The 27,485-nt window shown below is 37.9% G+C and overlaps 5 protein-coding genes across 14 annotated transcripts in view; 2 read left to right on the forward strand and 3 right to left on the reverse strand.

Moving 5' to 3' along the window:
* LOC106645154 (serine/threonine-protein phosphatase 2B catalytic subunit 2) overlaps positions 1-6,916 on the reverse strand; it is a 69,521-nt gene extending 62,605 nt beyond the window's left edge. For 4 of the 8 annotated variants that reach the window (XM_089598204.1, XM_089598203.1, XM_089598199.1 and 1 more), the window contains exons 1-2: positions 5,991-6,916; positions 4,738-5,710 (exon numbers count right to left, since the gene is read on the reverse strand). In XM_089598204.1, the coding sequence (XP_089454330.1) occupies positions 4,738-4,789 (52 nt within the window). In that variant the 5' untranslated portion in view covers positions 4,790-5,710; positions 5,991-6,916. The remainder of the gene's footprint in view (positions 1-4,737; positions 5,711-5,990) is intronic. The other 4 variants (XM_089598206.1, XM_089598205.1, XM_089598200.1 and 1 more) reach the window with 3 other exon arrangements.
* LOC106645160 (transmembrane protein 135) lies at positions 6,379-12,975 on the forward strand. 2 transcript variants are annotated; one of them, XM_089598210.1, is made up of 10 exons: positions 6,379-6,504; positions 10,322-10,472; positions 10,669-10,799; positions 10,879-11,005; positions 11,079-11,233; positions 11,320-11,557; positions 11,638-11,805; positions 11,879-12,019; positions 12,103-12,269; positions 12,339-12,975. In XM_089598210.1, the coding sequence occupies exons 2-10, from the start codon at positions 10,326-10,328 to the stop codon at positions 12,451-12,453; spliced, it is 1,389 nt and encodes a 462-aa protein (XP_089454336.1). In that variant the 5' UTR covers positions 6,379-6,504; positions 10,322-10,325; the 3' UTR covers positions 12,454-12,975. The 2 variants fall into 2 exon arrangements, with proteins under 2 accessions (XP_089454336.1, XP_089454335.1); XM_089598209.1 differs by lacking the exon at positions 6,379-6,504 and adding an exon at positions 9,622-9,972.
* Positions 12,976-12,986: 11 nt separating this feature from the next.
* Positions 12,987-15,624, reverse strand: LOC106645161 (uncharacterized). Its single transcript, XM_023391343.2, has 7 exons — positions 15,613-15,624; positions 15,436-15,475; positions 15,207-15,299; positions 14,790-15,123; positions 14,537-14,712; positions 13,518-14,449; positions 12,987-13,430 (listed from the first exon to the last, which is right to left on the reverse strand). The coding sequence occupies exons 4-7, from the start codon at positions 14,994-14,996 to the stop codon at positions 13,135-13,137; spliced, it is 1,611 nt and encodes a 536-aa protein (XP_023247111.2). The 5' UTR covers positions 14,997-15,123; positions 15,207-15,299; positions 15,436-15,475; positions 15,613-15,624; the 3' UTR covers positions 12,987-13,134.
* A 518-nt stretch (positions 15,625-16,142) lies between these two features.
* LOC106645162 (putative lipid scramblase CLPTM1) lies at positions 16,143-19,664 on the forward strand. The gene is made up of 6 exons (XM_014360951.2): positions 16,143-16,826; positions 17,336-17,920; positions 17,987-18,104; positions 18,178-18,384; positions 18,497-18,634; positions 18,719-19,664. The coding sequence occupies exons 1-6, from the start codon at positions 16,728-16,730 to the stop codon at positions 19,480-19,482; spliced, it is 1,911 nt and encodes a 636-aa protein (XP_014216437.2). The 5' UTR covers positions 16,143-16,727; the 3' UTR covers positions 19,483-19,664.
* Positions 19,665-19,942: 278 nt separating this feature from the next.
* Tsc1 (tuberous sclerosis 1 protein hamartin) lies at positions 19,943-26,235 on the reverse strand. 2 transcript variants are annotated; one of them, XM_014360945.2, is made up of 12 exons: positions 26,082-26,235; positions 25,113-25,333; positions 24,760-25,028; positions 24,392-24,637; positions 24,119-24,309; positions 23,611-24,028; positions 22,988-23,545; positions 22,572-22,902; positions 22,221-22,492; positions 21,790-22,152; positions 21,619-21,715; positions 19,943-21,552 (listed from the first exon to the last, which is right to left on the reverse strand). In XM_014360945.2, exons 2-12 carry the CDS (start codon positions 25,231-25,233, stop codon positions 21,017-21,019), a joined length of 3,402 nt encoding a protein of 1,133 aa, XP_014216431.2. In that variant the 5' UTR covers positions 25,234-25,333; positions 26,082-26,235; the 3' UTR covers positions 19,943-21,016. The 2 variants fall into 2 exon arrangements, with proteins under 2 accessions (XP_014216431.2, XP_089454998.1); XM_089598872.1 differs by lacking the exon at positions 26,082-26,235 and adding an exon at positions 25,946-25,995.
* Between the last annotated feature and the right edge of the window lie 1,250 nt (positions 26,236-27,485).

Consider the following 27,485-nt stretch of genomic DNA (forward strand, 5'->3'; position numbering starts at 1 on the left):
TAGTAGGGGCCACGGGAGCAAGGCAATGAAAGGAGCCGTGCGCACGTAATACAAGTTTCATATTTTTGTGTTTTTATGCCGATATGTCTCTCTTTTTCCTTCCCGAATGCGTGTGCCATGATAACAAGACGTATATTATTTCGTGATGTAGTACACGTTGTTGAAAGGGGATGACGGCTATTTCGTTGCAAGGGGTTTTTTTTGTTATTACCATTGAAATCCTCATGACTGCATGACTCGGTGCAATTGACCTATATTTTGGAGACGAGCCACGCCTTTTAAAAGCCAAGTCATGTCGAAGATGCATGTACGTATGTAGCAAACACCATACGCGTGTGGAAAATAGCGCCGAAAATTTTGAAATTTGTGCAATTTCCTTCCTATATACACCGAATAACCATTCACAGACATAATATATGTTGTACGCAGGAAAGGGGGGGACGCGCGCGCATGCACGGCGCAGACCGAGTGCCGATCGATCATTGCAATTTCCCGAGTCGCGCGATTTTCCGAAATTTCCCTTCGCAATATTATCGATTGCCGACGGAGCGCGTGCGGTAAATTCGCCCTGTCAGTTGTTGATTTCCCGGAGAAAAACACGACGGATGTCGGACGTAGCCAAAGAAACTTTGATGTCTGTGGAAATGTCGCCCTTTGAACGAACACCGTGGGGTTGGGGTTAAGTGTTTACCTCAATCGTGGAAAAAAATTAAATCAGCCCTTGCAAGCGCATATACACAAGGAGTGAGAGAGAGAGAGAGAGAGAGAGAAAAAGAGAGAGCCAGTTAGCAAACGAATACAGGGATAAGGGCACACGGGGGCTCGCGGAGCTTAGTTATGGGGGGGGGGAAGCTTATGCGGCGCGAAAGTTCAAGCTCCGGGGGGGGGGCGACGAAAATGCCTTCTCTTTTCTCGTCGTTGCGCAGCGTAAGTAGGTATAACCTACCCTCTATATACACACACACACGCACATTCTAGCGCGTTCGCCCGAGCGCGCAGGTAATGATCCAATCGATCAGACGGACGCGGGGGGAAGCTTGCACACGCGTATACTACACCATACATCACGAGCACATATACATATTATAATATGTGTGTGTGTTTATAGTTGTAGTAGTAGTAAAAGTAGGATACACACGTCGTCTCGGGAAATAGCTCCGATTTTAAACTTGAATTTGACTTACGAGCATCTCGTGCGCCCCCGGATGTATATGCCTATGTAGAGACGGCAAGAATGGGCGTTTGCACTTGATTTTGGGTGTAAGCGTTACACATGCCTCGGGGCTTGATTTCTTTGCAAAATTGACCTACTATGGTGTTTTGATGCCGATGCCGTGAAACTGTGCCAAAATTTTCATTCGACGAAAATGTTACAACCGGATTCGATCGATCAATACGTTTAACCGAATGTACGAGAGGAAAACTGCAAATATTTATTTTACGGCCACTTCTGAAAAAAAAAAAAACCTTTCACATAGTTATATGCACTTTGTATTTTATAGAAAGAAAAAAGACATTTTAAATATCCATCAGACACATTCAAATATGATCTAAAAAAGACGGCACGTTTTTACAAAAAATGTGTTGATTAAAAAACGTTGCATCTCAATGGAAAAATTACCAGCTGCAACAGAGAGGTGACAAGGTTTTGTGCCACCATCAGCAACATGACAAATTAGTTCCGGTACAGCTCATCTGGATCTGTTAACCCCTCAGTGGCTTAATACTGTTAAATGAGATTGCTTTTTATGATCTATTCTCACGTAAAAAGGTAATCGAACCCCACAGCGCTAGAGAAATGTTGTTGATATACGGGGGTATAAAGTAAGCCTTGCAACGACTTTGAGTAAAATTAATTTCTTCCGCTACGACCGAAGCAATGCAGGGCTTCAATCTGGCGCGCAATGGAGTGATCGAGGGATATACTCAAATAGCGAGTAGGTAAATTATTTAGTGCGAAAAAAACGACGAGCGAATATTGAACGAGGAGCAAAATGGAAAAGAAAAAAGGTAATCGATCGACGATTGATTAACGATTTTCCAATCATGGGACTAAATTTTTTTCCATCATCTCCGCGCGCTCATCGTAATTGTGTATAAACGAATTACTGACACCTATATATAATATTGTATATATACTTAATAATGATGTTTGCATCACGTGACGATTTGTAAGCTCGTGCAACTGAAAAAGTAAATGGTATTACCGTGGGTCAAGTCGACGCTTTTCAATCAACTGTACGAGTTCAAATTCGTGGGCAATTAAACATTTCCATACGCTCTTCTGACGCGCATATAGATTCACAAAATATAGAGCTCGCGTTAGTAGATGGGAAAAAAAAAAATTAAGTAGGTTGAAAAGGAGTCCTAACTTCAAACAAATTTTGAAAAATGAAAGGAAAATAAGTACATTGCGCTAGTTCGAGAGAGAAAGAAAATACGTAGGTAAATTTTTTTGGCTCAGCAGCTGAGTGAGAGAGAGAAAGGCGGAGGGGAGAAGGAGAGGCTTTTTCGTGAATTAATTGCTCGCAAGGGAACCCCGAAACATGCTCGATTTTTTCCCCGAAATTATACTCGCAGGCTACTCTATTCATAATAGCGTGAAATTGGACGTGCTCATTTAATTATAAAACTTGTTTGGAAAAAAAAAAAAAAAAAACATCTACTTGTAAGTGAAAAAATTTTTAATTTCCATCCTATGTGTGGGATGTAGTAGACCAAAAAAAAAGAAAATTACGTACTTAGTAGTTAAAATATATATATTAATAATAAAATATGTAAAAGAGGTGTTGGAAAAAAAGAACTTTCAAAGCCAACGTTATTATTGAAACCAGCATTCGTTTAAGTAACGACACCGGACTCTAGTTCAGTCGCACATTAATATATTGTTATTAAAGCAGTGCAGTAACTAAAAGCCATTAGCAGTCACCTTTGAGCTGTGTATTTATTAATTTATTTTTATTTTTATTTATTTATTTATTTATTTTTTTTTGGAAAAAACGCGTGAAGCTGAGTTTATAAAATGGCACGAGGAGCAAAAGAAAAACCTGCTCTCAATTCACGCTTAATGCACTCGCACTTCACACGTGCGCCAAAGTATCGGAGTAATCGTTAAAGCATACTTATTCCCTCAACGAGAACTGCTCTCGCCACTGGCACTGCTATTACTGCCGCGCTTCTCTTTTCTTATACTTATATACGTGATGCTCGCTAGAACAGACTTTTACTCAAATTCCCCCATCGATCGAACGCATTAGAGGAAAAGACAAGGGTTGACGCGGGTCACGTCTAAAAATGAAAAAATCAATTACTCAGAAAAGACGATGAGATCAAATACGACACGCTTAGAGACTGGACTCTATGTGAGCTGTCACAGGTCAAAGTTTACGATTGACCAGTGCGTTATTACGCTATATTGTAATGTTTAACAATAAACAAACACTGAATTACAGGGTTGGGAGCTGTAATACTACCGGGTACGTCCGAAAGCTTGCTCCATTTATTAGAGCAAGTATAGGTATGTGGACACAAGTGCCATTTTACAATTTTTTTCAATCAAAGAGCAAATAAGAGAAGATTGTTCGATCGATTTCCCAACCGGCACAAGTTTTTGACAAACAGAAAAAAGAAAATAAATACAAAAGTACCGTGGACTTGAAAAAGCACAACGATGAGCTTGCGAGCAGTCTCGTCATCCCTTCTCCCGTTCCCTGTATAGGTTGAAAAACGAGGATTCACCGGCAGTGGGTACTTGCACCCCCTGAGCATGTATTACGTCACAAATATACATCTCTTCGCCTCTTGTGTGTATACAGTTTTTTTACCATCCCCGTTTTCGCGTCGGCACTTGTATGCACAGCAGTAACGCACTCTGAACAACAGCCCCTATTTACAATTTTTCAAGGCATATTGCACACACACACGATGGAGGTTACAATTAAGGGTGGTCTGAGCTTGCAGGGGAAAAAAAGCTCTTGGAGATGGAGAGAAGCACACATAGTAGCGAGTACCTCCTAACCTGAAAATTTTTCGGTCACCAGTCGCTAACCCGCCCTGGCAGCGCTAAAGGAAAGAAAAAAAAAATACTCCCCCACCTTCTGCCGATACCTCAGGTTCAACTTTTGCTTTTTTTTTTTTTTTTTGTCGAATAAGGGTCGTGCGCGCAGGTATGGAGAATAGGGATAATAGCTTCATCGCGTGGATGATACAAAAAAAAATTAAAAAGGCAAAGGAGGGTTGCCCTCGTCGTCGTCGATAGCTCTATACACTCTACACTGCATAAATACCCGCACCCACATCTACGGGAATTTATGTACATACATGTACATATACGGCAGCCCGCCCGCCTGTCAACCGTGTGTACACCACTAATACAATATATGTATACGCGGGGTCGGCGGTGAGTCTGTGGTGAGTGTCGAATAAGGGGAGGCTCGCTCGTACACACACCGTCACCCAGACACACGGACACGCAGGGGTCAATCCCGGTTTTCTGGATATACCATCCGTCCTATACCGACTGTTATATAGATATATATATATGACGGATTGCATGTACACACGAAGAAGCCGGAGCTAGTCGCCGCTCATCATTAACCCAGGAGCGAAGAAAGGGAGAAGAGTCGAGGGCGTAGAAAAGGTGGCACATGCACGAGTAAGTAATATATATATATATATATATATATATGTACAGAGTATGGGCACCTATAGATTCGTGTGGCGTGATTACCCACTTACTTTTAATCACGCGCTCCGTCGTGGACAGCTTCGGTGAATTGTTCGAGGCCATCCTGGCTGCTGCCTGGGCTGGTGATGCTGCTCACGTCTTCTACTTCCTCTTGTTATTGTTGTCGTCGTCGTCGTCGTCGTCGTCGTAGGGGCTGGGGTAGTCTATATATATTATGTACCTATACGCACGGTGGTGGTGGTGGTGGTGGTTGGGTTGCTTAGTCTCTTTTCCAATAGCGCGGTGGTGGCGGCGGCACCGCCAGCAGCTCGCAGCGCTGCTGCTAACCTGCAGCTGCCTTTTCTCTCCTCTCTCTCTTTCTCTCTCGCACACACTTTTCCGCTGTCTGCTATTCTTCCTCTTCTGCTGCTGCTGCTCCTCTTCGTTTTTGCTATATAAATGTATGTATATAGCTGTATATGTATATTTATAACATAGCTTCGTAGCTGTGTGTATAATATACAAGGATTGTTCTCTTCTGATGTGGCTGCTCGGAGCTCCCCCCCGGCCCCTGTGAGAAAATACAACCAGGAGCAGTGGCAGTAACGACAGGGGGATGGTGACGATTGAACCGGCCGAGCAGGGGACACGGGGGATGGTCTTGTCCAAAGGTGAGAGAAGGGGTAGGGTTCGGGCCTGGCTGGCTCTACCCGGCCGTATCTACTCTCGGCCGCGCTCCTCACGCAGAGGCGGCAACGGCACAACTCGCGGTCGCGCTCGACGCACAAGCCTTATTCTTCTTCATGGTCGTGACAAGATCAGGGGGCTCCCGTTGCAGCTCGAGAGGATGATGATTACGGGCGGCGATGGCCCCGCACCGCACTCCCGGATGGATGGCTTGATGATGGTGGAGCCAGCACTCGAACTATACTGTTGCGACACTCGCGCACACTCACACACTCGGACTTTAACTTATTTCGTTATCATCAATCACCAAGCGAACCGCGATTCTCAAACAGTTTTTCCGTCAAACTCTCTGCAACTCTATAACGAGAGATCCATTGAAACACTCCTCCTCTTCTCCTTCTCTCTCGCTCTATCTCGATTTTTTTTTTTTTTTTTTTATTTCAAGTCGCTCGGGGGAGGGCAAGAGGGTTGGAGATAGGGTGAAGGTGTGTGTGTGTGTACAGCTTTGGGGGAGGGAACCAGGTAGATAATGCGATGGCTGGGACGACGGAGACAGACGGAGCAAGAGAGAAAGAGAAACTTTTCATGTATATTATTTTATAATATACATATACATATAAATTATATATGCACACACTCGCGACGGCGGCACACGCACTATCTTCTCTTCTGCTGCTTCTCAATACTATATTATATTCTTCGCGTGTGCTTCTTTCTTCTTCGTCTTCTCTTTTACGCTGATGTGTATACATATATCGTGTATACTTAATTCTCTTTTCTTCTTCCTCGCTCTCTCACGAAAGACACACACTCGCGCACAATATCATCCTTGTGCCTTTGCTTCTTCGTATATATTAGCTAGCTAACGAGAGCAAACGTCCATATATATATATATATGTATGTGTTTGGTGCTCCGAAATGGTTTTCTGCTCCAAAACTCTGTGTGTTGTATATATATATATATACATATAGGTATACGAGGTATATATTTTTGCATGCACTCTGTTGTGTTAGGGACAGGGGCAGGGACAGGGTAGGAGGGACAATATTTGTAATTATCTCGTTTTTTTTCCCGCACTCTCACTGCTACACACGCACTCAAGTGATATTACGAGAACGCATCATGATGGCTCCTACGACGTGAGTGCCGTGTAAGTATATACCGAGTTATTTTACAAACGTTTTGCTCGATGCTCGCACATCAGACCATCACAGACAGAGAGCACGGGCGCACGCGTGAGTTCTTCTCTCGGAAGAGAAGGGGAGACGCAGAGCCGCGGCGACGATACGACTGTGTGTAATATACGTACGCGTATCGATGCAGGGTAAGGTAAGATTATAAATAATTGCACGTGGATTGATGATAATAAATAAGTAACGGTGAAAAAATTAGATTTAATTTAGACAAAGTTCGCTTCTCTCTCTCTCTCTCTGGATCTTCGTCTATATACCTATGATAACAGGCACCCTGTCCTTATATATACCTACACGTCCTCACTTTAGCAGCTGTCAGCTTGCCTCGCGCGCGGTGTACACCTACTCGACTGCCGAGGTCGTAGGCATTCACGGCTTCTCTAGTCTCTACACCTCCTCCTCCTCCTCCTCCTGGTCTATATATGTATATATGTTCTGCCCCTGCTGTTCTCCGGCTACTCCCCCCGCCGCTGCCGATTATAATATTCTTCCTCCGGTATAACGACGGCGGACGCGGGCGGGCGACGTTTCTCCTTCTTCCTTCTCCTGTACCTGCACGCGCTCTTTCTCGCTCTCTCCTTCACGTGCGTTCCTCGTTCCCCAGGTGGTGGTGGTGGTACTCTCTCTCTCTGAGCTATACACCGAGAGGTAGGTAGGTAGGTAGTGTAATGGTCCGCGTTTGCGCGTTCAGCTCACAGAACAGAGCCTCGACCAAGACGATAGGACGCCAACGGCACAGCGAACAAGAAGAGGATAGTAGCACCAGCTTAGCTTTGTAACTGTCAATATAAGGCATGCGCGTGTCGACGACTCCAAAATAAATAAGTACTTACACGATAACTTTTAACGATATACTCATCGATGAAGTAAATGCCGCAAAACTATGATAAAAGTGACGTTCCTCCGAAAGTACTTTTATTCAGGCGTTGCTATATACACTCATGTTTGTCTTTTGGCCTTTGCTTCTCTCGGCGTATTAGATACATGTATATGTATATACCTACTCATTCTATTTCTATCCTATACTCATACACATTCGATCTAAGCACGACTCGGAGAGAGCACTCGGAGGTCCGCCTACGCTTATCTCATTTTTACATAAGTAGGTATATGCGCAATGCACGCTAAATAAATATAACCACATGCTATTTTTCTCTCTTCGACCTTTTAATTGTGTGCATGAAGCTGCGATACCGGGAGGAACGTAACAAATGAACTTATTCGAAAACAGTTGATGAGGTGTGTGAGCGAAATGGTAATTCATACAGTACCATTTGTAAGAGGATTGGATAAAAAATAACAGATCATGAAACGAAAGGGGAAGAATTCATTTTTTGCCATAATATGTACCCAAAAAATCCGATTTACGTTCGAAAACAATAATACACATGCGCAAAAGACATTTTTACACTTTTCACCACATGGTATTTTAACAATTATTCTCAATACACTACTTTTAATGGTTAATACGACGAAACGTGAAGTACCACTGTTTAAATATTTTTTTTTACTCTTTACGTTTAAATTGGGCCGCTTTCGATACACTTGGTCGTTTGTTCAAGCTACAGTTTTCATTGATCCATCGAGCGGACGTTGCTTGGACAAATGCGCAATAGCACACCTTTCGACCGAGCTCCGAAAGTCAAGCTCGTCACTTATTGGTACCTTAAATAAATCTTAAATTTTCGTAACACATCAGCCATGCAATATTTGATCAGATTGGCGACATCCCCGTGGCGGTGCTTTGATTTGTCCAGCTGCAGCCTGCTCTGTTGGTAGGAAAGGAGTTTGCTTCAGAGACGGCAGAAGCATCATTGGTTCACAGAACGAATTGACCACAATTATTTTTATCGATTTTACATGGGGATGAATTCATGCTTGGTTATAAAAACATTTTAAAATGTATTGTTTACAAGTGTAAGCGTCATTTTTTAAATAGAATCTTTTTAAGTTTTGAATAATAGTTTCCTTGCAACCTGAAATTGAGATTTTCATTTCACAAATCACAAAATTCGCAAAATCCATTTAATTTTCGATGATTTTGGGATGTACGATTATTATCTACTTGTTATTACTTGAAAAAAAAAAAATTTATTGGAACCCCAAAATTGTATACATATGCTACGTGTCAATAATTTGTGCTAAACCACACAATACATTTCTATTAGCTTGGAGTCACCCGAGGTCATTTCGTACGGTTAATCGAATGAACTTACTATTATTTAGGTATTGCTGGAAAATAGTCTAAATTTTTTGAAGCGAAAAAAAATACAAAATGTTATTTCAATTTTTTTTTGGAAAGTCGAAAAAAACAAGTGGAAATTTCTTTTCATGCATGAAAAAAGAGGGTACTAAATTTTAAACTTTTGAAATATATACATATATATTTTTTTTTGAAAAATGTAACGTACAATGTTCACTGTGATATACGAGATATATATTATTCCACAATACTTAGCGTATCGAACTGTATTTTCGTTTAGAGTTGTAATGTTCTCGCGAATGACTATGTATATAATAAGCAGTATTGCATAACTTGTTTGTACGGTTTTTTTCGCGATTTTTTTATTCCCGGGTCGTATTCAAATTTTAACAATACACGTAAAGTCAAGGGAGAAATAAGGAATTAATTGTTTGCAGATAGTAAGCATACTTAACTCGTGTGCCTGGAATTAAAAAAAAAAAAAATGGTCAAAAATGTTTTTTATGTTTTATTACCGTATTGCACGATTATATATTATTTGAGTTTTTCTAAAAAATGACCACATAAAGTTCACTATACATGCATACTATTAACACTTGCTACTTGTGAGCAAATTTGAAAATTACTGTTACATAATATATGATTTAAACGAGAAAAGTAATACGCGTATAATATCAGCTTACCAAGCGAGTGCAGGTCACTTGGATGAGTTTTGGTTGCGGAGCAAAGTGAGACACGCGAAAGTTGGAGGAGAAAAATGAATGAACATATATGTATATATATATTATATACATAGACGCAAGTCGCATACATAGCGATCGACTCCGTTGGTACTTGAGCGCATAGGTATTAGGTATAGGAAGTAGATAACTCCAGTGTTTTTTTTATTCTACTCGCGAATTTCACAGATGTGCCTATACTCAGTATACTTATAATTAAGAGCGCGCATCAACGTTCGCGACAGCAGCAGTACGGAATAATGATGACAGTCGCCACATACCCGCTACTTATATCATTTTTTTTTTCCTCTTGCAAACCCAATGTGCTTCGAGCATCAGCTTCTCCTCCGCCTTCCCCATACTCTTAGTCCGCAACTACTTGCTTATACTTCTACGTCTCCTGCAGTTGCAAAGTTGATAGTTGCAGCAGTTAAGGAATGACCGTACAATTTTTCATACTCGTTCAATACTTACTCCGGATACAGGACTCTTCTCCTCTAACGGTACGTCGTCCTCTCATATCTCACCCGACAGTGTTATATATACATTGTTTATCTCTTGTGTATTTAATTTATCTTTTTTTTTGTCAACCGAAGATGTGGTTGTAAAACTTTTTTATCTTTACTCTTTTTGCGTTGCATCGCAAACACTGAGTTTTACGCGTATCCGTGTGCTTTGCGCGACCAAAACCCTTTGTGTCTTAATTTGTAAGTTTATGTATTAATTTAATCAACTGCTAAGGACATCTATTCAAGAAGTTTTTTTACTTTACTGCACGTATTTTTTATGATTTGAGACTTTAAATCGGTGCTCTTTGAAATTAAACGTATCAAGGAAAACTTTTTATTTTAGAAAAATGCCTACAAGATTGAGCAAATTTGCCATTAGTGCCACCTGCAAGGATTACGTGCATCCTTGGACCAATTCGTGTATTAATGCATCGACTGGCCTTGGGCTTTATGCACTGCAGGAGAGTCTCAGGATATACTCCATGTTGTACTTGGTGAGTAGGTATACTGTGGCCTTGAACCATCTCCTTGAAATTAACTTAATTTGCTTTGGGATTCATAAGGTTATGATGAAGGATATTAAATTAAAGTTGGTTGTTTTTTTTTTTTTTACTTTAAGTACCGTGTTTGCGTGAAAAATTTTTTTTGGTAAAATTAATGTCTTTTCGTTGTTCTGATTATCTTTTTCAGATTGCTTTGCTGACAAAAGGACGACTTCCAACAGTAAGTGATATGAAAAAAACCTTTTTAAGTATAATGCAATCTACGGCTTTTTTGACATGGAGTGCATTTACTTTTTCAATGTTTACTTGTGTATTAAGGTAAGTCTGTTCAATCAGATGAAAAAATAAAAAAATAAAAAAAAAAATTTTTTAAATACAAATCTACACTATTTTTCAGGAAGCTATTTGGCAATTTCAATGTAATATCGGTTTCCTTCATGCCTTCATTTGTATCCAGTTTTACCGCACTTTTTATAGAGAGACCTTCAAGGCATCCTATGTTGTGCCTGTATGTTTCAAATATTGTAAGTTATCGTTGATCGTTTAACCACGGCAAAATTTGTAGTAAATTAATAATGAATTTCAATACTATTTCAGGCTACAGAAACTTTATTCAGAATGGCGGTTTCAAGAGGATATTTATCTGCTATTCCAGGAGGGGAAATTTATATATTTGCTGCTGGAGTAACAACATTGTTGTATTTATTTAGAAGTAAAAGTAACATTGATGATTCTATATATAAAATAATCAGGTTAATGGAAACGTGTTTCACAAATATTTTATTTTATGCAATCGTATAGTTCCAAATGTTTCATTAAAATAAATCATCCAAAATAGGTTCATAGTTGGGCCATGTGAAACAAAAGCATACAAGGAAAGGAATATCACTGTTGATACTAAACAATCAAGTAGCAAGATAAATTCTGATAGAAGAGAAAAGCCTATCAATTCAATGTTGAAATTAGTATACAAAGCATTAAAAGTGTATGAAATGATGATCAACAAAATAAAAACATCGGGTGGTAAACATACGACATGCCCTCATCCAAACAGTTGTTTACATTATGTTTTAGGGGTACATGATCATACTTGTGCAAAAATGGTTTTTTTTTACAAGATAATGTATTGTACTGATTGTTTTTCACAATTTTTCAGGGTGCTCACAAAATGTTTAGCCTGGGTTTAGGGGTACAAATGGTACTAAATGTAGTTTTTAGTATGGAAAAATTGTTTAAAAAACCTCATCTCTTCAAAAAAGTCCTTTTTAAAAAAGGAACATTTGATCTAGCTCTATTTCTTGGAGGGTTTGCAAGTTTGTACAAAGTAAGTCATGAATGGAAATGATGTTTTTTGGCTTTAAAAGAAAAATTACTTATAAATAGAATGCTCTTTATAGATGGTGTCTTGTTCTTTGAGAAGAGCATGTAACAAAGATTCTCCACGATATGCTATTCCTGCTGGTTTAATAGCCAGTATGTCTTTTTACATGTATCCAAGTAACACTATTGCTCTTTATTTCGCGTGGAAAGCTCTTCAAGTAATTAACTTAATTTCATAAAAAAATCATTAATTTAATTTTCAATTGCTCTTAATTTTTAAAATACCAATTTTTTGTTTTAGATGCTGTGGAACAATGGAGTTGAAAGTGGACAAGTACCTGAAGTTAAATGGTTTGTTAAGTTTTTATATTGCTTCAGCACAGCAGTATTATTCCATGCAGCTATAATGGAGCCGAAAAATTTAAGAGTTTCATATTGGAAATTTCTATATAATCTATCTGGTGGAAGGTGAATACAATTTTTCAATAATTTAAAATAAAAATTTTTCTAATACTTAAAAAACTTGAAATTTTTCAGAGTGGCTGCTATGTCTCGAGTACCTTTAGATGGTTTTGGCCTAGAATCTAGGAAACAGTTACAAGAAGTTTTGAAAATATCGCGTACTACCGATAAGCATAACTTTCCTTTTTAAAAAATAATACATTTCTACCCGTATTTCAACGCCAAAGAAATCCATCTTGTTATGAAAAAATTTGTTGAATGATTTTTGGATTTTTGTTAGTTTGAAAAAGTTATCACAAATATTTTTGAAAGCGAATTTCGTTGTCAAAAGTACATTATAAATTACATCATATTTTTCTATACTATAAAAAATGTTAAATTAATAGTTATCAAGATAATAATTTATGCTATAATATTGCTCGAGTTTGTTTATGCGAACATTTATTTTTTATACACCAGTGGTGCCTAAGTGGGAAATTAAATAGTTTTTTTATGTATGTGCAGGTTAATTTCAATAATCAAAAGTCTTGATTATTGCGTGTGTTCATTATATTTGTTATGCTCTATGGTGAATGTTTTGATTTTTTTTACTTGTTAATAGTCATGTCTAACTTGTATCTTATAAACATGGGTAAAAATGGTTATATTGAGTTTATGATGTTTATTTTTTATAATTTAGCATACGAATCAAATAAAAGAAACGTTTATTTTATGTACACGCAATTTTAATATTTTCTAACCCATATTGTCGATGATCCAAGATATTTAAACAAAATTTTCGTTTCAAAAATTTGAAAGAAAATACATTAAAATTTCATGAATTGTTTTGAGGTAATATTATACAATTTGAACGTACTTTTTAAGCTCACAATTAAGCGTTATTTTCCAGCACTTCTGTGTTGTCCACACATTGGTCAACTTCCGCTGCTACTGAACTATCGAGCTTCGATTTCCTTTTGGTTTTTCTCTTTTTTTTCAGCAGATTTTCCCATTTAATTTTACTGTGGAGTTTAAGCTTGGTGGAATTAACGATCTTTGGAAGTTCCAAATTCTTGACAATGGCATAATGAACTTCCGATGGTGAAACCGTAAGTAGTTTGTCTGATTGATCATCTTCCGTTTGCCATGGCAGTATTCCAATTGGACACGTGCTCCAGTCATATTCATCTGGAATGAATAATATTTTTTTAGTTAGGAAAAAATTTTTTGCAACCTTAAATTTTAAAGACGAATTTTCGTAGTAAATTTTTTTACTTGACGCAATTTTCCAGTCCTTGTTACGTATCTTGCAATCTCCCAAGTCTTTGTGGCACTTGGTTTTTTTTGAAGTGTCTTGTTTTGACTTGTCGATTTTTTGTAAATCTTTGACTGTAAATATTTTATCCTCTTCTTCTACTTCGTCAAAATCCATATTATCATTGTTTTCAGTTGTCGAGTTTATTTTTATAAGAGCTAGTATCTTTTCTGTAGCAGCAGCATCGCATTCGAGAAACGAAGATATTTTTAGTATCTCAGGCAAGTAGTGTTCTGAATATTCGTTGAAATTTAAAACTAAACGTCTTATGAATTTTTCGTCTGTCAAACACTTTGGAAAATTGCCATTCACATTGAGACATAGAACACTTTTAAATTCTGGATAGTTTTTATCGACTTCCTTTTGTACAGCTTTTAAAATATCTCTTACCGACTTTTTTTGATTTTCGTGATCGTATTTTTGCTCCAAAGTTTGAAATATGTTTCTGGCTATTTTTTGTCTGTTGTAAGCTTGAGCCATACATTTTATCCATAAAGAAATCAAAAGTTTCCTGTCGGAATCTTTTTCTTTGTTAACCATTTCTAGTAGATGTAAAAATAAAGATAGCAACATTTTTTTTTCTTGCAATAAAAGAAGCAAATCTTTCCAAAATTCTATCAATGAATGTGGCAAGCAATTTTTAACGTTCTCGTCGTTGAGAAATATCGATAAAATTTCGGAATTTGTTAGAAATGCCTCGTTATTAACTATTAAATCGATTATCATTTTTTCTCTTTTTATCAGAGAATCACCTCTGTTGAAATTTTTTGAGATTTCGGACAGTAACAACAATGATACAGTTGTAAGCTCTGTATCATCACTAATGGTTAATGCTATCCCTTTAGAGCTATCACTGGCGTTAAGCCGAGCTAGTGAATTATTCAAAGTGTCCCTAAAAGGGGCGAAGGTGAAAAATAAATTACTTAGGTTAAAGTTAATAGTATTCTGAGTTGTAAGTTATGTTGATTCTACCACCAACCTTATTTCAGTATCCGGAAGATCTGATATTAGAACGTGGTCTGTCTTCAAGTATAGTTTAACTGCTATCCACAGTTCAATTAAATTAATAAAATTATCCTCGTCTTCAAAACATTTTGCACCAGATGCATCTTCAGATTCTTCAAAATTTTTAGCTTCTTCTGCCCAATATTCTTCCTGCAATGTTGTTAAAAAAAAAACGTTCCTAGCTTAAAAAATGTAATAAAAAATTTTGTATACAACAAACTACCTACATGCACCCAAGACAGTAATATATTGGCTACAACTCTCATAACATCAATTGATGGCAATTCATGACCATGAGCTACATCATGTCTGAGGTCAACAATCCAATCAGGAATATTCATTTGTTTTGCCACAACAAAGAGAGATGTTTGTTTATTGTTGGCAATATTAGAAACGTAATTTAAAAACTTCATGATCACAGTCGAATACAGCATACGTAAGTCGTTTTCATAGGATACTGGAATTTTACCAGTGTAAATTTTTGGAGTCCATTCTCTATCCCGTAGACAAACTTGTAATAAATTTAGTGTGCATTCTATGCCAACGGGTAATTTGGTTATCCTAAAAGTTAAATTAGCCGATGTCACTTATTATTCAACAAAAGTGAACTGCATCCTTACAGTATTTAGTTTAATTTGTACAACCTTGCTTTCCACACGAGTAGAGTCTCGTAGGCTTTGTTTTGCTCTGTCAAATCGCCAGAATAAATCTGCTTGTAAACTTGAAGCCATTCTTCCCTAAAAACATATGTACAAAATTATGTTCGAGTGTTTCTCTTTATCATTAAATGATGAATGTGTCATGAATAAACTTATAAAAAGACTTCATAGCTTAAAATAAATCTGACATTTCGAAATTTGTTTATTTACTTACGCAGATGACCAGGGCACATGTATTCGATCCTCTCGTTTCCCTAACAATGCCATAATAATTGACTATATATATTATTACTATTATATATTATGCTGTACTACAGTATTATTTATTATACATAAAAAAACTGTAAATCTAAAAAAGTATACACATTCTCGTTCGCAATATAGAACTAACCGTGGACCGTGGTTGGTTATAGAACCACATGTGTACTGAAAGAGCCTGCTCTCGATAGTTCAAAATCACGCCACAATGTGTGAGAATAGAAAAAAGCTGGTGGCGCTCTGACAACCACGACTACCACGAGCCTTTAATTCACTTAATTGCTTAATTCTCTCGCCGTTTTTGAAACTAGATTAACCTAGGGCAGTGGCGATAGTGCTGCTATTAGGCACTGAAATCGTACATAATATATATATGTAACTTGCTGGCGTTGATTGGTGATTGAGTGGAATACACCCTGTGTTTTACCATTCCAGCGTTCCTGTGTTATGGGGTTATACCATTTCAACGTTCCTGTGTTGTGGGGTTACTGGGTTATACCATTCCAACGTTCCTATTTTATTGGGTCATGTAGGGTTTTACCATTCCAGCGTTTCCGTGTTATTGGGTTATAAATACCATTCCAATGTTCCGTGTGAATCCGTCCTTAAACATGACGCAAGATATCGTAAGACATAAGTAATTAAGTTGTCGGAGAGCGTTACTGGAACACACCCATAGGTATGCCTATGGGAGAGTACCAATATCCAAGTAGATGGCAGACAGACAGTCACCATTTATTACCATTTACAAATCTCATCAATTAATTGGCAGTGTATACCTGTACATAAATTTATATCACACCGATCACACGTACGCACTTTTCTTTTGAAGGCAACCGTGAATGGTGGAACCAATCAACGCCACGCCACGGTCGCTTAGCCCCCATATACGCAGCTGATGGGCTGAACTCGGCTCTTCGTTGCCACGAAGAAAAAAAAAAACGCTTAATAATTAAAGTTTAGTCTATATAGTTATAGGGTAGTCACATTTGCTTTGTCGCCGTTGTTCGGTCGATGTGGACACGTCGGATGATAAAAATTAAAAAAAAAAAGTAGGTGTTTAACGTGTTCAATACAAGAAGCAATATATTTGGGTTACGGTTTACCAATTGAATACATCAACGTCGTCTGCAGGAGAAGCAATTAAAACTGGTCGTCCGTCCGGGGATAGACCGACCGCAGAAATATTAGGCGTGTCGTGTTCGTAGCTGTTGCCTGTTGACGTGTTGACCGAATCAAGAGGTGAGGATGACTCGCGAGAGTGAGGCTACGGACCAGGAAGCTCAGCCTCAGGATGCGGAGGACTCAAACAACAGGGAGCTTGTGCCCGTTGAAAGTGAACAGAATGTGAGTCGAAATTTTTAAGAGCTCACGCTCTCCTACTTATTCAAACTTGAGATTCAGATGATTATTATGTATTACGTGTAAGTCACGTGCTTATACTTTTAGAGCATTTTTAACTTGTAGATTCAAGGGATTTATCTGTCCATTAAGTATTTGTTGTTGAGCAGAAATTAGCTGAATCGCTTCTTTTGCTCGTGTCAATTTTTATGTATTAAGTAATTAACATTCTGTATTTGGCTGAAGATACTCCTAGTATTATTTCAATGATATTGAGATTTTGCTTGAATTATTAGAATGCATATACATTAACTATAGTACAAATATATTTTAGGAGAATCGCAAGGAATAGTTTTGCAAAAATCTTTGTACATTTTTCACATATGCGAAAACTGGCATTTATAGCATGAAATACTTTTTATAGAATAGCAAATTAACTATAGCAATCATCGACTTAGCCTTGTGCAGCATGAATTTTATGTATGAAATAACAATTAAATTTTATATTATTTTAGGTCGAGAATCAGGAAGGGGAGCAAAGACAAGGGCCACAAAAAGACAGCTTTGCCCAGTCATTTTTTGCCACCACTAAAACCTTGATCATCAGGGCTTTGATCATTTATTTCATCAGTTCTTTCTTTAGAAGACCAGCTGCACCAACCACGCAAAGCAATGGGAGTCGGGCCACAGCACCAAATTCTGCTTTTAATCTTTTTGCCAATGGCACAGCATTTGATTTGCATGTTTACTTATCTGAGTCTGAAATTTTCAATGATTTCAACAATTCTAATGCAAAAATATGGGCAGAATATGGTTTGATTTACGGTGATTGGTACAGTGGACTTGATGGTGATGGAAGCAGGGTTTGGATTCACAAATTTACACCCTCTTCCAACTTACTGAACAATGGCTCGATATATTTGCACGTTTACATCACAATGAATGGCCAATCACCATATGCCTCGTCTGATAAAAATTTACATTCCAAGGATATGCTTGTTTACACTAAAAAAATACTTAATAAGTTTAAGAAAATTAGATACCAAAAAACACATAATTTATTGACTGGACAAACTGAAGCAAGTGAAGAAGAGATTAAGGTGAGTTAAGAATTTTTATAAACTTGTTTTTTTTTATAATGAAAATTAAAACATCGTTCTATGCAGAAAGCTGAAATAATGGACCAAGAAATTGTGTCACACTGGCATCCAAACTTGACTATAAATTTGGTTACTGACCAAACAAACTGGGTACAAGGCCAAGTACCTTCACCCTTGGATGAATGTAAGCTATACATTGATTTTATGTCTACTATTTTTGATGTGACTGATAATATTACATCACTTTCATCTTTCAGATATTGAATTTTCATCCAATGGTAAATTTTACAAACCTATTATTTTCATGAACGACTTTTGGAATATGCAAAGAGACTATCAACCATTGAATAATACTATTACGGAACTTGAATTGAGATTAACTTATCAACCTCTTTCATTGTTTAAGTGGCAATTATTTGCTGCTCACACAATGAGAAATAAATGGACTGTCCAATCTATTCTTGGTGAGTTATTTTTGGACGCTCTCGAGTCTATGTAACATGATAAATTTTCTACGAGATTAGGTAAAATAATGTTTCTAAACCTAATTAATGAGTGTCGATTTCATACAACTAGGTGATACGTCAGAAGAGGATAACAATGATCAAGACACATTAAAGGAAATGTTATTGGAAACAAATCCTTACTTACTTGGCATGACCATAGTTGTTTCTATATTCCACAGCGTTTTCGAATTTTTAGCATTTAAGAATGGTAAATTTTATCTTAGTTCCTATTTGAATATTAATGTCAAATAAGATCGTTCGAAAACTGGATGAATTTTTTTTTAATTTTCAGACATTCAATTTTGGAATAACCGCAAATCCTTGGAGGGTCTTTCAGTAGGATCAGTTTTCTTTAATGTTTTCCAATCGCTCATTGTTCTCCTCTATGTGCTAGATAATGAAACAAACACATTAGTACGTATAAGCTGCGGCATTGGTATGGCCATTGAGGTGTGGAAGATCAACAAGGTCGTAGACATAAAACTCGATCGCACACAACGCATCCTTGGTTTTCCCCGACTGACTTTTAAAGACAAAAGCTCGTACGTCGAATCCTCGACAAAAGAGTACGACAGACTGGCCTTCAAGTATCTATCATGGGCTCTGTTCCCACTTCTTGGTGGTTATGCCGTCTATTCGCTCATGTACCTCGAACACAGGGGCTGGTATACGTGGGTGCTTAGTATGCTTTATGGCTTCCTCCTTACCTTTGGCTTCATTGCCATGACACCCCAGCTGTTCATCAACTACAAGCTTAAGAGTGTGGCTCACATGCCCTGGCGTATGATGTCCTACAAGTTCTTGAACACCTTCATTGATGACATCTTTGCCTTCATAATCAAGATGCCAACTCTGTACAGGCTTGGCTGCTTCCGCGATGATATTGTCTTCTTTATCTTTTTGTATCAACGTTGGATCTACAAGATTGATCACAAGAGAGTCAACGAGTTTGGGTTCAGTGGTGAAATGGAAGCTCAATTAAAGGACGAAAAAAATAAAAAAGCCATAGAGGGCACGGACACTGTGAGCAATAAGGAGGACAAAAAGACGCAATAATGGTGATGTCCTTCGTTCTTAAGAGTGCATAGTAATGATTGTGTCAAATGATCAAGTTCCATGTTGTGTGCATGCGCGTTAGAGAGGCTGTGCTCATAAATTAAATGTGTGTACGTGATTTTACCAAGCTATGGAATTGAACTGTGTCTGAGATGCGATTAAAAGGAAAAATGAAAAAAAAATATTGATGTTCAAAAAGATAGTATAAATGTTGATTATTTGATGATTCGTAAAGTATTCGTTATAATTGATCCAAAAATATATTATAAGCGAATGTATAAAAGCCAGGCTTCCAGTTCATTAGCAGTTTTTTGCAATGAATTGTTCAAAAACACAGTTCACCAATTTAAATAGGTAAATTTGAATTATTATTTTTAGAATTAAGATCTCCCGTTTTAATTTAATTTAGCAAATAGTAGTTGAATGAAATTATAAGGAACAGAATTTATTTTTTTAAATTCATTCCTTATTTTTATTTATATACGCGTGTATAATATCATTTTCTGTATTCATACAGTTGATGTACAAGCGTTTATAAAATCCCATAAAGCCCTGTGAAAGCGAGATTTTTAAATATTTTTGCAAACTAGGGTTTCTTATTTTAGATTATTTTATATTTAAAACAATGAATTGAAAATTTCTTTGATTAAAAAATTTTCTAGATTTTGAAAATGCAATTTCACATTGCACACATTAGCAAAAGCTTGGTTTCGCATTTTGAAAGTTGATTCAATCGGTATTCACGTCCCGATCAAAAACTATATTTTTTTTTGTATTTCATATTTAAAAAAATCTATACTCCATGAAATGTTACCGAACAATTCTAACAATTGTTTTTAATTACATTTTTAACTTAAAATGTGTAGAATTCAAATGGTAGTGAATAAAAAAAAATTATTTTTACAAAACAATATTCTTATGAAATTATAGATAAAAAAAGTTTTTTCACGTCACTATCCCAGACAATCCCATTCAAGTGTTGTGTCATGAGAGTGAGAATGCAACTATCAACTGAAGTTTTCAGACAATTCTAAATAACTTCCAGATAGAGAAACGTAACTACTATTACTTGAGAACCCATTGTTGAAGTATATGGAAAAAAATTTAAGTTATATTGAAAGACATTTTCAAGTTTGACAACTACTTAACATTATTTGTAAGGGGAAAAAATAAATTAAAATGAAGAATTTGCTTACAAAATATTACTTAATTTAAAGCGATTAAGTCGCAGATATCTTTTATCGTGGTATTCAAAAACTTGATACTTATATATCGTTTACGCATTCGTGTAAACATTTTGTCGTATTTGTGTACTCCTCCTACTTGCACCAAAACACATAAATAACGCTTCACAAAATTCATTTCAATAAATCTTTCATTTGTACACAAAAATTCCTTTTCTCCGCAAATACAAAAAAACAACCATTTCATTTTTCTTCCACGCGAGAATAACCACTCATCGATGCTCGCCCACAACGCTATATCAAACAAAAAAAAAAAAATTTATAAAACATTCGTCATTCTCACATTGTCTCTACCTTTGATGTCTGACAGAAGACAGTTTAGAGCTTTTTTGCTGTTGCTGTGCTATGGCAGTACTGCTTGTGCTCGGTGTAACCTGGATGGGTTCGGCAATGGCATGCAGGTTCGCGATCTCTCCAGCGGTGTCGCAGTATCTGTCGTTCATAGCCGAGTGAATGAACGCAAGGCTGCCTTCGCTCGACGAGGCCAAGCTCACCGAAAGCGGTGGCGAGCGTTCCTTAGGCGAGGCCGAAGAAGCAAGATTCAGAGATGTCGAGGCACCACTCGAACTGCACATCGTGGCTTGCTCTAATTTACCGTGTAGTTCAAGGATACGGCCCTCCAGCAGCAAATTTATTTCTACCTGAGCCTTGTACTTGGACTCGACAGCCTCGAGCTCGGCAGAATGCTTCTCTTTAGATTCCTGCAAGAGTCTCTGTTGATCGACCAGCTGCACTTCTTTACGTGCGTCTCTGTGTTCGTACTCGACTAGCCGAGATTTAAGCGATTCGAGCTGAAGCGTTTGTGAATCCAGAAGACGCCGGAGATCTAAAAAGCGACACAATTTTTGGGTTTGTACAAATGTTGATTCTCAAATATTACAAACATACTTACTAGAAACTTCTTCTGACCAAGCTCTCTGCATTAGGGCCACTTCTTGCCTGGTCATATTAACAGGAACCACCATTTTTTCTTGAATTCTAGCTTGTGCCTATTTAAATGAATTGAAACAGTAAAAAAAAAAACGTTCAAAATCGAATGGTTCTTTATTAATTAAAATAATACCTCTCCAAGTAAAAGAAACCTCTTTTGCACACCATCTAGCACGCGCTTAAGCTCCTCGCTTTGATTAGCCGCTCTCAAGGCTTCTTTAAGTTGATGCGCAGCTTCAAAGAGGGTAGCCTCCGAGGCTCGTGTTTGTTTCTCGAGCTCTATCACTTTTTTTTTCTCGCTCTTCAGCCCATCCTCCAACATTTCGATTTTGTCTTTCAACTGCATGTTCAGCTGTTGCTCGTCTTTACATTTAGTCTGCCAAATATTGACATTTTCTGCAAGTTGATTCTCAACTGCTCGGGCTTCCTTTTTGCTTGCAATTATCTCGCTTTTCAACGTTTCGACTTCGTTCTCAGCTAATTTTAGCCGATGCGCCTGTAACGAGGAACAATTAGAAGCGTGACAATTTTAATTGCTGTAAAAATTTGAAGTAATTTCTTCACCATGGAGGAATTTATTTCTTCAAGAGCACGCGAATCGCGTAGTTTACCAAGCAGTCGGCGATTACGTTCGGCGTGCACCTCCCTGCGTTGGCGTTCGAATTGCAGCTGAATTTGCATCAACTGAATCTGCTGGTTCGCTCGGTCGATTTCCCTCCAGTAGCCAGAATCGTTAGCTTCATCGTTCGATGGGTGATGCGGTCCACCGTTTTCAGCTTCGTCGTCCATTTTTGATTGTCTGCCACTCGACGACCAATTCGGTCTAGATGAAGGTCCTAAATGAATAATCAAATTCACATCATTAACTTTGCATATTTTAGACAATAAGCGTTAAAAAGTAAATTATGGGCTCACTAGACTTATTTTCATAATGATGACTGTTTGCGCAGACTTCGATGTATCGGTCCAGCATTGCGCTAGGCGATAATCTAGATTCGTTCGCGCTGAAACTCGGAGTTATCGACTCCACCGGCGCCACAGATGCAGTTGTCGTAAACGGGACGACTGACTGTGGTCGCAACTCCATAAGGTCGTGAAAAAAGCACTCGTAAGGCACGACACCGCAGGTTGACGAGGAGACAGGCTTTAAAGGCCGAAAAGTCGTAGAAACACCGATACTGCCACGCTCGTTGCAGATTGTTGCAAACATTGAAACATCTGGACAGGATTTAGATCGACGTCGAATCTGATTTTTTTTTTTAAAGTATCGTTTATCAGTTAATTACTGTAAAAATTATGCCAATAGCCGTAAAAAAAATTTTTAAACTGACCTGAGCTGTTACCGGTGGCGTTGGATATTTGCAGTAGAACTTTAGGCGCACCTTGCGAGATAAATCTTTTAAAGCTTGATCCTTATCGGAAACGTTTTTATGGCCGAAAGCAGTTTTTCTCGTCGACGAAACAATATCAGACACTTCTTGATCTTCGAGCTGCGTTTCTCTGAGTTGCCAAGGTTCGGGACGACCGTTGAGCACAGCACCGATCGATTGTTCATTAGCCACAGGAGTCAACGTTCTCTTAACAATAATATCATCATCTTGTTTCGTGTTACCACCAATCTGGGCCCTTTGTCTTTCGGCTAAGAGCTTGCCCAGTTTGCGGTCTATAATCGAAGTACCACCTTCGCCAAGCTGTGCTAGCGGTGAAAAGGACGAACTTGCCAGTTGGGTGGAATGGTATTGGGTTGGATGCTGATGATTGTTAAAATTAAAGGTCACAGGTGTGGAGGGTCGGCTCGAACTCAAGTGGCCCGATCCGTTGCTGAAACTACCGAGCGCCCGGACCGCTGCAGAACCTACTGGCATCTGTCTTACAGGTTGCCTAAGATCCTATAAAAAATTAACAAAGAGTCAAACCGATATCGTTGAATTTGCTTTTTTAATATTGATCACACCTTAACAGGGGTAGTTTCGGGCGTAGCCTCGACAGCAGCCTCGGGGGGCGAAATTCGACTGCGGCCACCGGCACCGGGCCCCGTAGCAGCTCCAGACCCCAAACCACCACCGGGGGTAGATGGCGCGGACTTCATGTCGTATGGTATTGGCGTTGCCTGGAGTGAGCTCGTGGGTGTCGGACTGTGAGCCGGCACAACCATACTTGGTGACCAGAAACTTTCCCGATTGCCGTTTGGTAAATCAGTTGCCACAGGAAATTCCGAGGTGGTGCTCATCGGTGTATAAGGGCAGGAATAATCTGATATCGGCGTAAAGCGATTGTTGGTATATGGTAAGGCCTCGTCTCGACTCGATTTTTCTAATACCGAAAATCGACCGCATTCTGCAACAACGTCGTGATGCTCCATTTTCTTCCACCTACCAGTAAAAAAAAATAATTATAATTGTCGATAAATTAGATCCAACTTTTAATTTTTTACTGTATCGAGCTTTCTGTTCTTATTGTACCTGGATGAAGATATCTCCGAATCTTTAGACATTGTAACGAGCAACGGGTGCATACGAACGGAATCTAACATTGGACTGATTATTTTTTTAAAAATCGATACTTGATCCCTCTGATATTGGTGTCTCAAAAACGAGACAAAATTACATGGATACATGGCATAAAGTCTATGGAACAGATGCTGTAGCCCAATCTAAAGCAAAAAAGAAATTCAAGGTACATTTTTTTCTGTCAAGCGATACTCTACTCATAAAAATGTAGATAAATAGATGTACCTGTAAATGAATATAGTGTAATTTATCTGCGTCACTGTCACCAATAAAATTTGGCGTGGGTGCTGATGAAGTGTTATTAAAGTTAGCAGATGAAAATGACATAAGTTGATTGTAGTGAAACAATGCAAGCCTTGAAAATACTTCGAATATCTCCTGCAAGTGTGATGTAAGTGCTGTTGGTAACATGGGCAATAAAGTTATTAATAAGAGAAGTGCACTCATTAGCAATACTATGTCTTCTTCCGTCTGAAAAAATAAAAAAAATAAAAATCAGTACTTGTTGAATATGGGTACCATTAAATATATGCACTATTAAATTGATTTAAATAAATTTATTATTTAACACAAAAAAAAAATAATATAAAAACCTTAAGTAAATGAAGTAGCTGTTTAAAGAGCGTGTGACTAGCCAGTTTGTAGAGCCAGGTGGGTTGTCTCCTTGCCACATGGCCCAGCAGAACAAGTGTTCGGATCTTCTGTCCATTGTTGGCAGGTTTAGCTACAAGTGTTTCAGTCAGCTTGTCAAACAAGTGTTTATCATGTGGTTCCCTTACACCTGCTAGAACCTCAACAGCTCTCAGTGAGTCAGTAGAGAGATAGTAATCAAATAATCCGTTTACCAACCAGCTATCCTTGACTGAAATTCATTCATAGTAAAAATGTTGCTAAAGGCTTCAAAAGTAAACGTTTGAGAAAAATGACAGCAATGCTAAGTACTCACTGGATAGAAAATGATCGTGAAAGATCTTTTTGGTTTCTTCAACATCAATGAGTTTGTTAGACTCAAGCATGTGAAATAATTCTGCAGCTCCAGCATTGCTACTAACACTGCTGTTAGTCATGCCGAAGAAATCTCGATAACTTCCCTTGGATACTCCCCTTTCAGCCGTTCCTGCTCAATTTGTCTTATGATGGTCATTCGAAAAATCCTGTGCTCTATTTCTAAACGAAATAAATTAAAAATTATAGTGGTAAAGAAGCAATGATTGTAATTGTAGTTACGATAAAAAAATTTAATTAATAGAATTCAAACTACAGGATAAGAGATAATAGTAAGATGGGAACAAAGTCGTTTTTCACTGTTACAGACTAAGTGTAGTAATCGATACAATTATGGCAGCAAATGATTCTGTTTTGATTAAATTTTATTTTCACTCTGTGAACACGAATTAAAACAAAATTGTAATATATGCTATGATGGCGACTAATCTATTTCTGTGCAGAATTATTCACGATGTTATGTCTTTGTTAAAGTCAAAGGATACTAAACACGATGTAGTGTAGTAGAAATACAGAGCAATGAAATTGAAAGGAGATTCTAGGAGATCCATGAAACCGCAGGTAATCTTAAGAGACACAAATATAAAGTGAAAATAAATCTGCTCATTGTCTTGTTATTTTAATGAATGTACTTATACATCGTTTGCATTACAACAAAAATTTTCGTGTTTTATTTCTTATAAATCTCCTACAAATTTTTATCTAATTTGATCTTTATAACCACTTGAACCTTATTCAAAATTGTAATGCAATGTAATCAAAATAAGAACACACAGTCACAGTAATTATTCTCGAAAACGTTTCCACTGATCAGACCACATAATAATGGTAAAAAAAAAAGGATATCTTTCTTTGAAGAAAAAGTAATGAAAAACACATATATAGGTATACACGTGGCCGTCACCTTTACCTTAAGAATTAGTTATCACCTCGAACTTGGAGTTTTACTCATCACTTAAGGCATTTATTAAAATAAACTGTCATTAATCAAGAAAATGAGCATCTTCTCGGCTATATATGTGTTTCGTCGTCGTCGGAAGGTATACCTCCGAACAGTCCGAACTAACAGCTGATCGGACAGGACGGACGGGGTATGTGTGTGTATACATATATGTGCAATTTTGCACATGCACGCACACGGCGCTTGGCGCTTGCAGCTCGGTAGTGAGTCGGTACTCTCTGTCCCTTTCGCTCTCCCAGTGTGTATTTACAGATGTATTTAAAATACTATATATTAATACGTAAAGTATAATAAGCTAGTATCAAAATGCACAAAGCATGCATGAAAGCATATATATATATTTGGCAAATAGATATAAGTGTCGTACACTAGATGTCTATTAGAGCCTTTATCTCTATTAACTTTGTAAGGTTAAGAGCTCTGTCCCGGAGAGGACATTGTTGGACATCCTATCAGCTCCCCGGCCCAGCTCCACGTATACACATATACTTAGCAAGTACAACTTTTGGGCAACCCTTTGTAGGTGGTGTCAGAGATTAGTCTCTGGTGGTGTGGTTCTGCTGGTCCATTCAGTGTCCGTGCATGTTCTTATATATTATAGACCAAGAACTGAGGCCGGACTCCGGAATGATGGTCAAAATCTTTATGGCTCTTTTTAAATACCGACGAAACTCTTCACCAGAATAAAATATGACCAAAATATTTCGGACCTCCACAAATCATGAGGTTCCCCAATTCTGGTGAGAGTGGCGGCTGGTTAAGATTTTGACTACCCTCCGGCCTCAGCTCTTGGTCTATTAGAGTCTTTGATCCGTGTTCCGTGTCTTGATACATATACGCCTGATGCGGCAATCGGCAATATTATTTTATTTATCTACAATCCCAGAATTTGTAAGTGCCCGAATTCCAGCTTTTCGGACTAGTTATAAATAGATATCTATGATATCAAGAGAGGGGGGGGGGAGTCAACTGAAAATAATACTGATCTTGAAAGCACATGTATGTACATACATATATTCATACCTTTTATCTTATTATTTCTTTTATAACTATAATATGCATGAGGAAGTAAACAAGTGTAATCATAAAAGTTGTTCATTGGTATCGTGTACTCTTTTAAAAAATTACGACGAGAGTCAATTATCTTATGTCGATTGTATGAATATGACCCCCCAAGAAAATCAGTAATACAATATCGGTAGAAACAGAGGACGCATTTTAAATAATTTTTGGAACCGAATTCGTCATAAGTAGTAACTTATTTCCCTTATTCCTCGTTTCTCGCGGTTCTCGCGGTGATGGCGCGCGGGACTTTTTTTTTAAGGCATCCACAGGTTGTCTCGGAGATGTCGG

Source organism: Copidosoma floridanum, unplaced genomic scaffold, assembly GCF_036245765.1.
Source record: "Copidosoma floridanum isolate Cflo_tuat_1 unplaced genomic scaffold, Cflo_Japanese_pri ptg000006l, whole genome shotgun sequence".
Classification (NCBI taxonomy): Eukaryota; Metazoa; Arthropoda; class Insecta; order Hymenoptera; family Encyrtidae; genus Copidosoma; species Copidosoma floridanum.

Coding starts and splice junctions, on each gene's coding strand:
- LOC106645160 (XM_089598210.1), top strand. CDS start 10,326: ATGCCTACAAGATTGAGCAAATTTGCCATTAGTGCCACCTGCAAGGAT. Junction 11,806..11,878: donor GGTTTGCAAGTTTGTACAAA/GTAAGTCATGAA, acceptor TGCTCTTTATAG/ATGGTGTCTTGTTCTTTGAG. Junction 12,270..12,338: donor TATAATCTATCTGGTGGAAG/GTGAATACAATT, acceptor GAAATTTTTCAG/AGTGGCTGCTATGTCTCGAG.
- LOC106645161 (XM_023391343.2), bottom strand. CDS start 14,996: ATGCTGTATTCGACTGTGATCATGAAGTTTTTAAATTACGTTTCTAAT. Junction 14,450..14,536: donor CTTCCGGATACTGAAATAAG/GTTGGTGGTAGA, acceptor CGCCCCTTTTAG/GGACACTTTGAATAATTCAC. Junction 13,431..13,517: donor GGACTGGAAAATTGCGTCAA/GTAAAAAAATTT, acceptor TATTCATTCCAG/ATGAATATGACTGGAGCACG.
- LOC106645162 (XM_014360951.2), top strand. CDS start 16,728: ATGACTCGCGAGAGTGAGGCTACGGACCAGGAAGCTCAGCCTCAGGAT. Junction 18,385..18,496: donor GACTGTCCAATCTATTCTTG/GTGAGTTATTTT, acceptor TCATACAACTAG/GTGATACGTCAGAAGAGGAT. Junction 18,635..18,718: donor ATTTTTAGCATTTAAGAATG/GTAAATTTTATC, acceptor TTTAATTTTCAG/ACATTCAATTTTGGAATAAC.
- Tsc1 (XM_014360945.2), bottom strand. CDS start 25,233: ATGACTAACAGCAGTGTTAGTAGCAATGCTGGAGCTGCAGAATTATTT. Junction 24,310..24,391: donor TACACTATATTCATTTACAG/GTACATCTATTT, acceptor TTTTTGCTTTAG/ATTGGGCTACAGCATCTGTT. Junction 21,716..21,789: donor GGTTTCTTTTACTTGGAGAG/GTATTATTTTAA, acceptor TCATTTAAATAG/GCACAAGCTAGAATTCAAGA.